This window comes from Dreissena polymorpha, chromosome 3, assembly GCF_020536995.1.
Source record: "Dreissena polymorpha isolate Duluth1 chromosome 3, UMN_Dpol_1.0, whole genome shotgun sequence".
Taxonomy (NCBI): Eukaryota; Metazoa; Mollusca; class Bivalvia; order Myida; family Dreissenidae; genus Dreissena; species Dreissena polymorpha.
Genome location: NC_068357.1, coordinates 104,447,017 through 104,459,329, shown reverse-complemented (window position 1 = coordinate 104,459,329; position 12,313 = coordinate 104,447,017). Strand labels below are relative to the sequence as shown.

General features: G+C 37.1%; 1 protein-coding gene across 9 annotated transcripts in view; it reads right to left on the bottom strand.

Moving 5' to 3' along the window:
* LOC127870809 (spectrin beta chain-like) overlaps positions 1-12,313 on the bottom strand; it is a 238,232-nt gene that overhangs the window by 182,506 nt on the left and 43,413 nt on the right. For all 9 annotated transcript variants that reach the window (XM_052413328.1, XM_052413321.1, XM_052413325.1 and 6 more), the window contains exons 8-14: positions 11,578-11,690; positions 10,478-10,665; positions 7,979-8,204; positions 7,498-7,629; positions 3,385-3,467; positions 2,370-2,508; positions 1,832-2,040 (exon numbers count right to left, since the gene is read on the bottom strand). In XM_052413328.1, coding sequence (XP_052269288.1) covers positions 1,832-2,040; positions 2,370-2,508; positions 3,385-3,467; positions 7,498-7,629; positions 7,979-8,204; positions 10,478-10,665; positions 11,578-11,690 — 1,090 coding nt within the window. The remainder of the gene's footprint in view (positions 1-1,831; positions 2,041-2,369; positions 2,509-3,384; positions 3,468-7,497; positions 7,630-7,978; positions 8,205-10,477; positions 10,666-11,577; positions 11,691-12,313) is intronic.

The window sequence follows — 12,313 nt, the reverse complement described above, 5'->3', positions numbered from 1 at the left end:
TGCGGGTGCAGTTTTAAATAAATAAAAGCTGGTCAGAATTGTTTTTATTAATTTATTTAGGTCACAGTAACCTTGACCTTTGACCTAGTGACCCAAAAATGGGTGTGGCATGTAGAACTCATCAAGGTGCAGCTACATATTAAGTTTCAAAGTTGTAGGTCGAAGCACATTGATTTTAGAGCCAATGTTCACAACCTTAACAAAATGTTATGGTTTTAGCACGACGGGGACGGCAGACGACACGACGAGCTGGCTACGACAATAATACGAAAACAGCCGAGCTAAAAATCAACAGTTTTCATTTTGCCGCTTTTTCACGTAATATTTCGCATTGCGCGACATCTTTGTTTTCAATTCAGCCGAATCACAAAACGCTTGAACTTCATCGCAAATGAGCGCCTGAACAACACGGAGAATATCGTGCACACGAATAATGCCGACCTTATCCAAATCGAGGGATAGTCTAAAACCCGTACGAGACCGGATCAGACTATGCTTTGTTAAAAAGCGAAAAAGCCAATGTCATTAGTGTTTTTTCCCAATTGGGAATTTGTTTGCAAATTTGGGAAAAAAGGATACTTTTTGCAATTGGGAATATAGCCAAATTTCGGCTATATAATCGGGCCAAAAAAAGCCCTGGTTCAATATCAATATTTCAATTAAAACCAAATTAAATATACTAGTACACTAGCTATGTGCCTGTCTACAAAATGTCATGCCCATTTTCAACAAGAAACCGTCGGAGACGGGTGATGCTCTCCAAGTTTTTTTTTGTCACAATATTGCACTATATATTCAGATAAATGGAAACGTCTTGAGGGCACAGTAGTTGGGGGAACAATAATTTTTTTATAGAAAATTTCAAAGAGCCATAACTCTGTGAAAAATCATCCGACCAGAACCGGCTGATAATATGCACATCTCCCCTTGGTAGTGAAGCTTCCCATGAAGTTTAATTGAATTCCGGTCATTAATTGCTGAGTAATAGCCCGGACAAAAATTGTGCACGGATGGACGGACACACTCACGCACGGACAGACGAAGCGGTGACTATATGACCAACTATTATTTGCCAACATTATTATTGGACCTGTAAGTAACAGTTGTTCCTCGCCTTTGACTTTTATGTGTGATCTTTACAAGAAGCTGGATCTTCAAATGTTGGCAGTTTGAGCAGTTATATTAAAATTGATGACAAACTTTCTATCCAGACCCACTACTGTATGACCAAATAATTATCACCTCTGACCTCTAAGTGATCTTCGACCTTAAGATACTGAGACTGGTGTTTCAAGCGACATGCCTTTTAAAAAATATTGGTAATTTGTGGTTAGTTATAATTACATGATGAATGACAAAGTTACAGCCCGGACAAGCTGCCTAACGGCCAAATTTGACCAGTGACCTCAAACAGACTTTGACCTTTGAGGAAGGGAAACCGGTGTTATGTGGGACACGATGGCTTATGAAAGTGAAATTTTGTAGTAAGCTAATATAATGGCACAATATATGACAAATTACAGTCTGGCAAGCTCAGATGAAAGCACTCACGCCTTTACATACACTTGACAAGTAAGACTGCTATATGAAGCTTATGAAATAGGACTCTGCAATAAGAACAATATCCAAGAAACACGAAAGTAATTGACAAAAGCAAACAGAATCCTGCAGGTTATAAATTTCTGATACATACGTTGATTTCCAAAGAGACATAACTAGATTCTGTTTTTATAAATAAACTTACAAATTTACTCAATTAATTACATCATTCATACAAAGAATAATTCCTTGATTCAAACTGCCCTGTATATTTCTGTAGCCCGTTACTGACCTCTCGAGGTCCCTGTTGAGATCATCCAGCCCCTGTTCGAGCATCTTCATCTCAGGGTCGCTTGGGTTGTTGTACTGCTTGGAGCGCCGGTTCAGCTCCCGTACCCTTTTTGCCAGCGAGTGCAACTGGGCCTCCTGTAGACTGTGCTCCTGGAGGAAGTTCTCTACTCCCTGCAGGTGCTTGCCTGTGTCTGTGACCTTCACCTTGGTCTAGCAACAAACACAAACCATGAGTTTCTTGAATATATAACTTCTAGCTCACAGGTGAATTAAATGCGCAAGTAAGTTAAACATAATGTTTTAACTTGATTGCATAGAAAGTGTTGGTGCCTATTATTACACTTATTAATTATGTTTCCTGCCAAGAACCAGTGTTTTTAAAAAACATCATGACAAAGCTCCCAGAATAGGATTAAAACCTACTCTTGGTTGCAAAGCCAACACTACACACCCAGGTATACAATAAGATCATGTGCCAACTAATAAATGGTGACCAATAAAACACTATGTGTCCTACAAAGTGGTAAACCAGGTCTCACCTCCACCTCGGCCAGCTCATGCCCGATGGTGTCTATCTCCCTGAACATGGTCATCAGGTTGTTGAAGCCAGCGATGGTGAGCTTCCTCTGCTCCAGGGCTGCAAGAAGCTCCTCCCACTTTTTACGGATGTAAGCATCCCTAGAAATAATAGTAACTATAAGTGTCGTCTAAAACAAGTGGCTATGATGTATGCATCACTGGAAATAGAAGCAAATGCACCATTACTTTAAAAGATCAGATATATAAAAACATGGACATGTACATGTCTCAAACATTGTGTTGTCAAATATTGTGTTGTCAAACAATATGTTGTCACACACTATGTTGTCAAACACTGTGTTCTCAAACACTGAGTTCTCAAACACAATTTTCTCCAACAGAATTTTCTCAAAAATATGTTCTCAAACATCATGGTCTCAAACGATATGGTCTAAAACACTAATTTCTGTAACACATTGTTGTCAAACACTTTGTTATCAAATACTATGTTGGCAAATACTGTGTTGTAAAACACTGTATTGTCAAACACTGTGTTGTCAAACAGTGTGTTGCCAAACACTGTGTTGTCAAACACAGTGTTGTCAAACACTGTTCTCAAACACTATGTTATCAACGCTATGTTCTCAAATGAGATGGTCTTAAACACAATGTTCTAAAACATTATGTTGTCAAACACAATGTTCTCAAACACAATGTTCTCATACACTATGTTCTCAAACACTATGATCTCAAGCACTCTGATCTCAAACACTTTGTTCTCAAACACTTTGTTCTCAAACACTATGGACTCAAACACTATGTTCTCAAACACTATGTTCTCAAACACTTTGTTCTCAAACACTATGGACTCAAACACTATGGTCTCAAGCACTAGCTTATATGGAGTCATCAAAAGACAGCATACACAAGCTTCCAACAAGAATGTAATTATTTCTAAACTGCATCTACACTGGCTGTGAAACATATATAGCTGTGGACGCTTAACTTATCTAACATAACACAGGCACACCGTACTTTGCTTTGACAGCTTCCTTCTGATGGTAATTGCCTTCCACCAACTCAACGGCTAGAGTGTTCAATGCCTGGTAGCGATTTTTCTGAAAGATAAACACACTAACTTTAGTATTCTTGTTCATATCAGCCATAATCATATTCATACATATAAGACATAAGCATACTGGTACATATCAGACATGAGCATACTGGTACATATCAGACATTAGCATACTGGTACATATCAGACATGAGCATACTGGTACATATCAGACATGAGCATACTGGTACATATAAGACATTAGAATACTGGTACATATCAGACATTAGCATACTGGTACACATTAGACATTAGCATACTGGTACATATAAGACATTAGCATACTGGTACATATCAGACATTAGCATACTGGTACATATCAGACATGAGCATACTGGTACAGATAAGACATTAGCATACTGGTACATATAAGACATTAGCATACTGGTACATATCAGACATAAGCATACTGGTACATATTAGACATTAGCATACTGGTACATATTAAACATGAGCATACTGGTACATATAAGACATTAGCATACTGGTACATATCAGACATGAGCATACTGGTACAAATAAGACATAAGCATACTGGTACATATCAGACATTAGCATACTGGTACATATAAGACATAAGCATACTGGTACATATAAGACATAAGCATACTGGTACATATAAGACATTAGCATACTGGTACATATTAGACATGAGCATACTGGTACATATCAGACATGGGCATACTGGTACATATAAGACATTAGCATACTGGTACATATAAGACATTAGCATACTGGTACATATCAGACATGAGCATACTGGTACATATAAGACATAAGCATACTGGTACATATCAGACATTAGCATTCTGGTACATATAAGACATTAGAATACTGGTACATATAAGACATTAGCATACTGGTACATATAAGACATTAGCATACTGGTACATATTAGACATGAGCATACTGGTACATATAATACATTAGCATACTGGTACATATCAGACATGAGCATACTGGTACATATAAGACATTAGCATACTGGTACATATAAGACATTAGCATACTGGTACATATAAGACATTAGCATACTGGTACATATAAGACATTAGCATACTGGTACATATAAGACATTAGCATACTGGTACATATAAGACATTAGCATACTGGTACATATTAGACATGAGCATACTGGTACATATCAGACATGGGCATACTGGTACATATCAGACATTAGCATACTGGTACATATCAGACATGAGCATACTGGTACATATCAGACATAAGCATACTGGTACATATAAGACATTAGAATACTGGTACATATCAGACAAAAGCATACTGGTACATATTAGACATAAGCATACTGGTACATATAAGACATTAGCATACTGGTACATATAAGACATTAGCATACTGGTACATATCAGACATGAGCATACTGGTACATATCAGACATGAGCATACTGGTACATATCAGACATTAGCATACTGGTACATATTAGACATTAGCATACTGGTACATATAAGACATTAGCATACTGGTACATATAAGACATTAGAATACTGGTACATATCAGACATCAGCATACTGGTACATATAAGACATTAGAATACTGGTACATATCAGACATAAGCATACTGGTACACATTAGACATTAGCATACTGGTACATATAAGACATTAGCATACTGGTACATATAAGACATTAGCATACTGGTACATATTAGACATTAGCATACTGGTACATATTAGACATTAGCATACTGGTACATATTAGACATTAGAATACTGGTACATATCAGACATAAGCATACTGGTACATATTAGACATAAGCATACTGGTACATATAAGACATTAGCATACTGGTACATATAAGACATTAGAATACTGGTACATATCAGACATGAGCATACTGGTACATATAAGACATTAGAATACTGGTACATATCAGACATAAGCATACTGGTACACATTAGACATTAGCATACTGGTACATATAAGACATTAGCATACTGGTACATATAAGACATTAGCATACTGGTACATATTAGACATGAGCATACTGGTACATATCAGACATTAGCATACTGGTACATATAAGACATTAGCATACTGGTACATATTAGACATGAGCATACTGGTACATATCAGACATTAGCATACTGGTACATATTAGACATTAGCATACTGGTACATATAAGACATTAGCATACTGGTACATATTAGACATGAGCATACTGGTACATATCAGACATTCTTATACTTATTACATGTTAGACAGTAGTGTACAAGTACATCAAACATGTGTATATTGCAAATTTCATACATGATTATACTAGTACATGTCGGAAAAAAGTAAACTTGTACAAATCAGACATGAGTATAGACACATTCGCAGTCACCTTACCTGTGTTCCAATCACACAATGAATAACCTTGAAAAACTAGAGCCTTGTCACAGACGTGATGTATACCCCCACATGCCGCTTTGACACAGACTATTTTTCATGCTGTCTTCACAAAACAAGAGAATCTAATTTATGGCGGTTTTTAAGAATTATTATGCCATTATCATTTATAGCCATTTTGACCTTTGAACTCTTGAATTCTTTCACATGACACGCTGTCCAATGACTGTGAACAAAATAAATGTACAGAGTCATTTTTAAATCTCACGATGAATGACATAGTTATGGCCCAGACAAGATCATTTATTGCCATTTTTGACCTTTGAACTAAAAGTGTGACCTTGACCTTGGAGATATCGACGTAATTCTTTTGCGCGACACACCGTCCAATGATGGTAAACAAAAGAGCCAAATGATTTTAAAATCTCACAATAAACTACATAGTTATGGCCCGGACAAGCTCATTAATGGCCATTTTTTACCTTTGAACTCTAAGTTTGACCTTGACCTTGAAGATATCAACGTAATTCATTCGCCTGACACACCGTCCAATGATGGTGAACAAATGTGCCAAATGATTTTAAAATCTTACAATGAACGACATAGTTATGGCCCGGACAAGCTCATTTATGGCCATTTTTTACCTTTGAACTCAAAGTGTGACCTTGACCTTGGAGATATCGACCTAATTCTTTCGCGCGACACACCCTCCAATGATGGTGGACATATGTGCCAAATGATTTTTAAATCTCACAATGAACGACATAGAAATGGCCCGGACAAGCTCATTTATGGCCATTTTTTACCTTTGAACTCAAAGTGTGACCTTGACTTTGGAGATATCAATGTAATTCTTTCACGCGACACACCATCCAATGATGGTGAACAAATGTGCCAAATGATTTTTCAATCTCACAATGAACAACATAGTTATGGCCCCGACAAGGTCATTAATGGCCATTTTTGACCTTTGAACTTGAAGTGTGACCTTGACCTTGGAGATATTGACGTAATTCTTTCGCGCAACACATTGTCAAATGATGGTGAACAAATGTGCCAAATGATTTTAAAATCTTACAATGAATGACATAGTTATGGTCCGGACAAGCTCATTTATAATCGTTGAACTCAAAGTGTGACCTTGACCTTGGAGATATCGACATAATTATTTCGCGCTACACACCGTCCAATGATGGTGAACAAATGTGCCAAATGATTTTAAAATCCCTCAATAAATGACAAAGTTATGGCCCGGACAAACATTTGACCTTTGAACTGCAAGTGTGGCCTTGCCCTTTGAGATATTGACGTACTTTTTTCACACGACACACCGTCCCATGATGATGAACAAATGTACCAAGTCATTTTAAAATATAACGATAAAATGACATAGACTTTCAGTTTAAAACACACTAAGTGACCCCCTGACCTAGTTTTTTACCTGGCATTACCCATATTCAAACTTGACCTAGACATCATCTAGATACAACTTCTGACCAAGTTTGGTGAAGATCGGATAAAATTTCGGGACAGACAGACAGACTGACAGACCGACCGACAGACAAAGTGACTCCTATATAGCCCCCATTACCAATGGTAATGGGGGTATAATCATGCCTACAAAACCTAAAACAACACTAGCTAAAATGCACAGTATGCCACAGTCAGCAAGCCACGTACCCTGGCGAGTATCTCAGCGCTGATGGCCTCATGTTTCTTCATGGCTGCCTCCACCTTGGTGATGGTGTCATACTCCGCCTTCTCATCCAGGATCTGGGCCATGTCCAGCAGCCACGACTCTCGGATCTCAGCCTGAACACACACAATACACACAGTTGGTCAGAAAACTGCAACTGTATGATTTATATGAGTTTAAGGTTTGGATGACTTTATGATAATCTTCATTATCTAGTCCAACTAACCACACTTATAAACTATTTTCATTTGATGTTTTTGAGATTCAATAACACAATTTGATTTAAGGCTTAGATATAAATCATTTCGTTAAATTTTAAATATACTAAAGTTCACAAAATAAATGGTTGACAAATAGTTAAACGTGGTTTATTTCTTGCAATTTTTAAAACTAATGTAAAATATCACATGCTAGTATATCTAAAATTGCCCAATGTGACTGGACTGTTCCCGCAGATGTTCCTACCTTCCGTCTGAACCTCTGTGCCAGCTGTTCCAGCCTCTCCTGACGTATGAGCTCGTCTCTGAGGGCGGTCTCACGCCCATGTTCGGACTTCTCCAGCTTCATCCAGGCACTCTCGATGTCGTGGATCAGGAAGCCTTCTGGTGGGCTGTACACTTTCTGGCCGTTAGCCTTAAGACGCGCTTGGATGTTGAAGAATGTTGCCTCTATATTGCCTTTCTCTGATAATCTGGCAAAGACAGAATAACAATTTCAATCGAAAAAAGTTCAATTATATCTTTATTTATGAAAGTTTAATCTAAACAAATATCCCTGTATTTAAGAGAAAACTAAGAAATATACTAGACATAAGTTATAGAGATGAATACACTTCATGTGTCCCCCTCATATTATTTGATGCTAGTATGGATCTTATCTCGGTAAACTTGTGAGCAAAGTTACTTGAAGTCCCCTCGTGCATAAGGCAGTTGTGTCCTGAACATGAACTATTCCCTTATGTTCATCAAACATTATTACTACAAATATTACTTTGACCTTGTACATAAGTGGAACACATTTTCTGATGTTGATAAACATTTTTGCAAACTAAGGATAACCCCCTTTAAGCCAGCAAAATTGTTTCTGTAATTGACAGGTCCTCTTGATTTGATGATCAGGTGAGTCATTTTATTCTGAAATCCCACCAAGCACACAATAATTATAGACAAGACTCAAAACAAGGACAGACCAACAAACCATCAGCCGCTTATCAATATGTCTCCACAACTAAGTGTAAGGGAGACACAACTAAGTGTGAGGGAGACACAAAAACTCAAAGTTATAAACAAGTTGAAGCAGCTGTTAGTGAGACAGAAATAGGAATGCTCAGCACTGAATCAGTAGTTGTCTCTACTAAATATGCACAGGCTCCAATGAAACAGAATATCCTTTATTACATGTTAAAATATCACCACAGTTTAGGTAACATTGAGCAAAGGATATACAAAATATGTTCAGTAGATAATTATGTAAATTACTTTGCTGTTTGCTCCTTAATTAATCAACAACAGCTTTTGAACTTCTACACAGCTTAAGGTTTTTAAATATTTTTATTTCGATCATAACAAGATTACCTTTACACTGGTGCATTGGAAATGAACTTTGGGTTGAAAGTAATTTGAATGTAAATGTAGTTATGTTAAACAAGAAATTATCTTTTTAAAAAGATATACGGCGTTGATTGTGGTAGGAGATGGTGAAAGGTAGAGAGTTCAATGAATGAGATCAAAGATAGCAAATGTCTTTTTCTGTGCAGTTCTTAGCTTCATCACACGCAGTACGGGATGTTACACGGAGTTTTCGCGGCTTATTTTACATTATTACATATTGCTGGTCATAAACCTACAGATACAAAACAAAAACCAAATGAAGAATGGAAGTAAAATAAAAACAATCGAGTCAACTGGCCACACGCGAAGTATCCGTACATATTTTAAATATTTATACACGCGTTCTTCGAACAAACCTGTTTTAGTGGTTTGTCGGGCATTGCTGTTTAATTCGATTATTAACAGTATGGAGAATCATCGCGCTCATGCTTAATACATTAGTCAATATGGTGGAATAATTCTTGTTAAATTAATCAAAAATAATATTTATCATGGTATTGTTGAAAACACATTAAGAGTCTATTATTGACATACCATAATAATATCGCTGAATATCTTCATTTAACATATTTCTGGTCTAAGAAAATTCCAGTGTACCTAGTTCACGCGATAGCGTCTATATTATATAACGATTGTTTTACTGGCCGCGAACTGACCCTGATACCTTGCGGGTTGGAATGCGATGCAATCAAGTGAGGCCACGCTTCCACTGCTAGAACGACAGCTTGTTTAAAACTTTATACTTTTACATGTTAAATGTTCAATAATGAAAACAATTTAAAATGGTTTGGCAAAAACGAATATCAGGATAGGGAAAAACGATACTTTATGAACTTAAATATACTAGTACACAGACAGGAATATAAAAGTAATTACTAAATATGAGAACATAGCCTTTAAGTACAAACGCTCTGGCGCTGGTAATCCTCTGAAAATAAAAGGTGCATGAACAAACTGTATTGATGTTGAGTGTTTAGTGTAAAACTGTTCTACCTATCAAGCCTTTTCATTAGAGATAAAATTGTTTCATGCTGAACACGTAGTAAAACAGTGTTACAAAAACGCGTTCATGTTTCCAATGTTCTGGTGGTATGTTCAAATCAGCCAACGGACTAAATGAAGTGTATTCATTCGTGTCTAGCCGCGGGAATTTTATTTGAATTTTATTTGACACTTACAAAGGTCAGGTAAGGTGAAAAGCTGGCTTATACAGCTACGCCGAAAAAAAATATGGGTAAATATTTTTTACCCGGTCTTAAAATGAGGCCTATGCAAAATTCCATCATATTGACCCAAAAGCCAGGACCGCATCTTTTAGTCATTCCATCTTATATAAATCAAGAAAATATGTTACTTTGGGGGTTTCTCGACAGTTCTGTAGTCCTTGAAGGCTATGAGTTCCTCCTGAATGCCAGTGAGTGAGTTGGGGAAGGACCTGTTGTTGAGGCTGGCAATCTTTGCCTTGATCCACTCCAGCAGCTTTGTGGTCAGTGTCTCATAGTCATTCACCATCTTGTCCAGCTCCAACATGGAGCCCACAATCTGCACAGACACGGTGTACATAACAACACAGAATTGAGTCTCACTCTGGTAAAACAGGATGACGTATCTTTAGCCCTTTATCAACATACCATAAGTTACATCTACTTAGCTGAGGAACTATTTGTGTTTTCACAGAATCCAGAATTTTCAGAAAGTTGTCATTCATTCCAGTAACTATAGCAACCATATTTTTGTGGGAAAAAAATGCAAAAAATACCATGCATATTCTCCTGTATGGCCCTCTTTCCAAATACATACCCAGTTGCATAAAAAAACAGCTTAGGTACTTTTTGAGTTATTGCAGCATCCAGATTTTTCAGAATTATTTTGTGTCTATCTGTAACCATAGCAACATCATTTCAGAATTGAACCTATAGTCCCCTCTACAGACAAGAAACCGTCGGACAAGGGTGATGCTCCCCAAAGTGTTTTTTTGTCACAATATTGCACTATATATTCAGATAAAAGGAAACGTCTTGAGGGCACAGTAGTTGGGGGGACAAGAATTTTTTTATAGAAAATTTCAAAGGGCCATTACTCTGTGAAAAATCATCCAACCAGAACCCGCTGATAATATGCACATCTCCTCTTGGTAGTGAAGCTTCCCATAAAGTTTCATTGAATTCCGGTCATTAGTTGCTGAGAAATAGCCCGGATAAAAATTGTGCACAGACGGACAGGTGGACGGACAGACAGACGCACACACGGACAGACGAAGCGGCGACTATATGCTCCCCCCAAAATAAATTTTGGGGGAGCATAAAAACGGTAGGAGACAATAAACATTTCAAGATTTAGAAAAGTACTTTCTCCAAGTACTCAATAGACAATACACTGTTTGTACATAATTTAGCCACAACTATGCGCATTACTTGTACAAACATTACCACCTTATACGGTGATGTAGGGTACCTTTGCAATTCTCTTGCCTCCTGTCATTTCACTTTTCATCTTGGCAAAGTAGTGGTAGTAGGAGGCCACATAAGTGATAATGGATTTCTCATCTGGCCTTTCAACATCAATGTCTGAAACAACACACACAAATCTTCAAGGGTGTGGATATTCCAGGCCCGACTTGTCAAGCTGGAGTATTATAAATACAGGACCATTAACTTTTAACGGCCAACACTGTTCACTGACATAAAAGTCTACAGTTTTTTTCCTTATAAATGTATCAATCATTCACTTATTGTACTGATTGCAATTTTTGCAAAAATACAATTCTTTTTTAATTGGTTATTTATATATAATATGGATAAATGGGACTGCAACAAGCGGTCCAAGATAGCCTTAGATCTCTAACTTGCGCAAGGCAAGTGTTGAACCCAGGCAATGATTTAAGGAATCTTTGTAAAGGCCCACACTTGTATGTTACATCCAAAATATAATGTCTATTTTATTGATACCTCTAAACTTGTAACAAGTTCCTTTTTTAATTTGACCTATTTACAAAAGATAACATTCAAATCAAACTTGATGAAATTCAAGTATCATCAAGCTCAAGTCTTAACTGTTGCTCCTCTATTGGATATAATTCCTTTTAAAGATTTGACCAGGAGACCTAGTTTTTAGACTGCATGACCCAGCTTTGACCTTGAGGTTTATATTGTCAAGATCCAGGTTCTGACCAAGTAACATCAAGATTGAG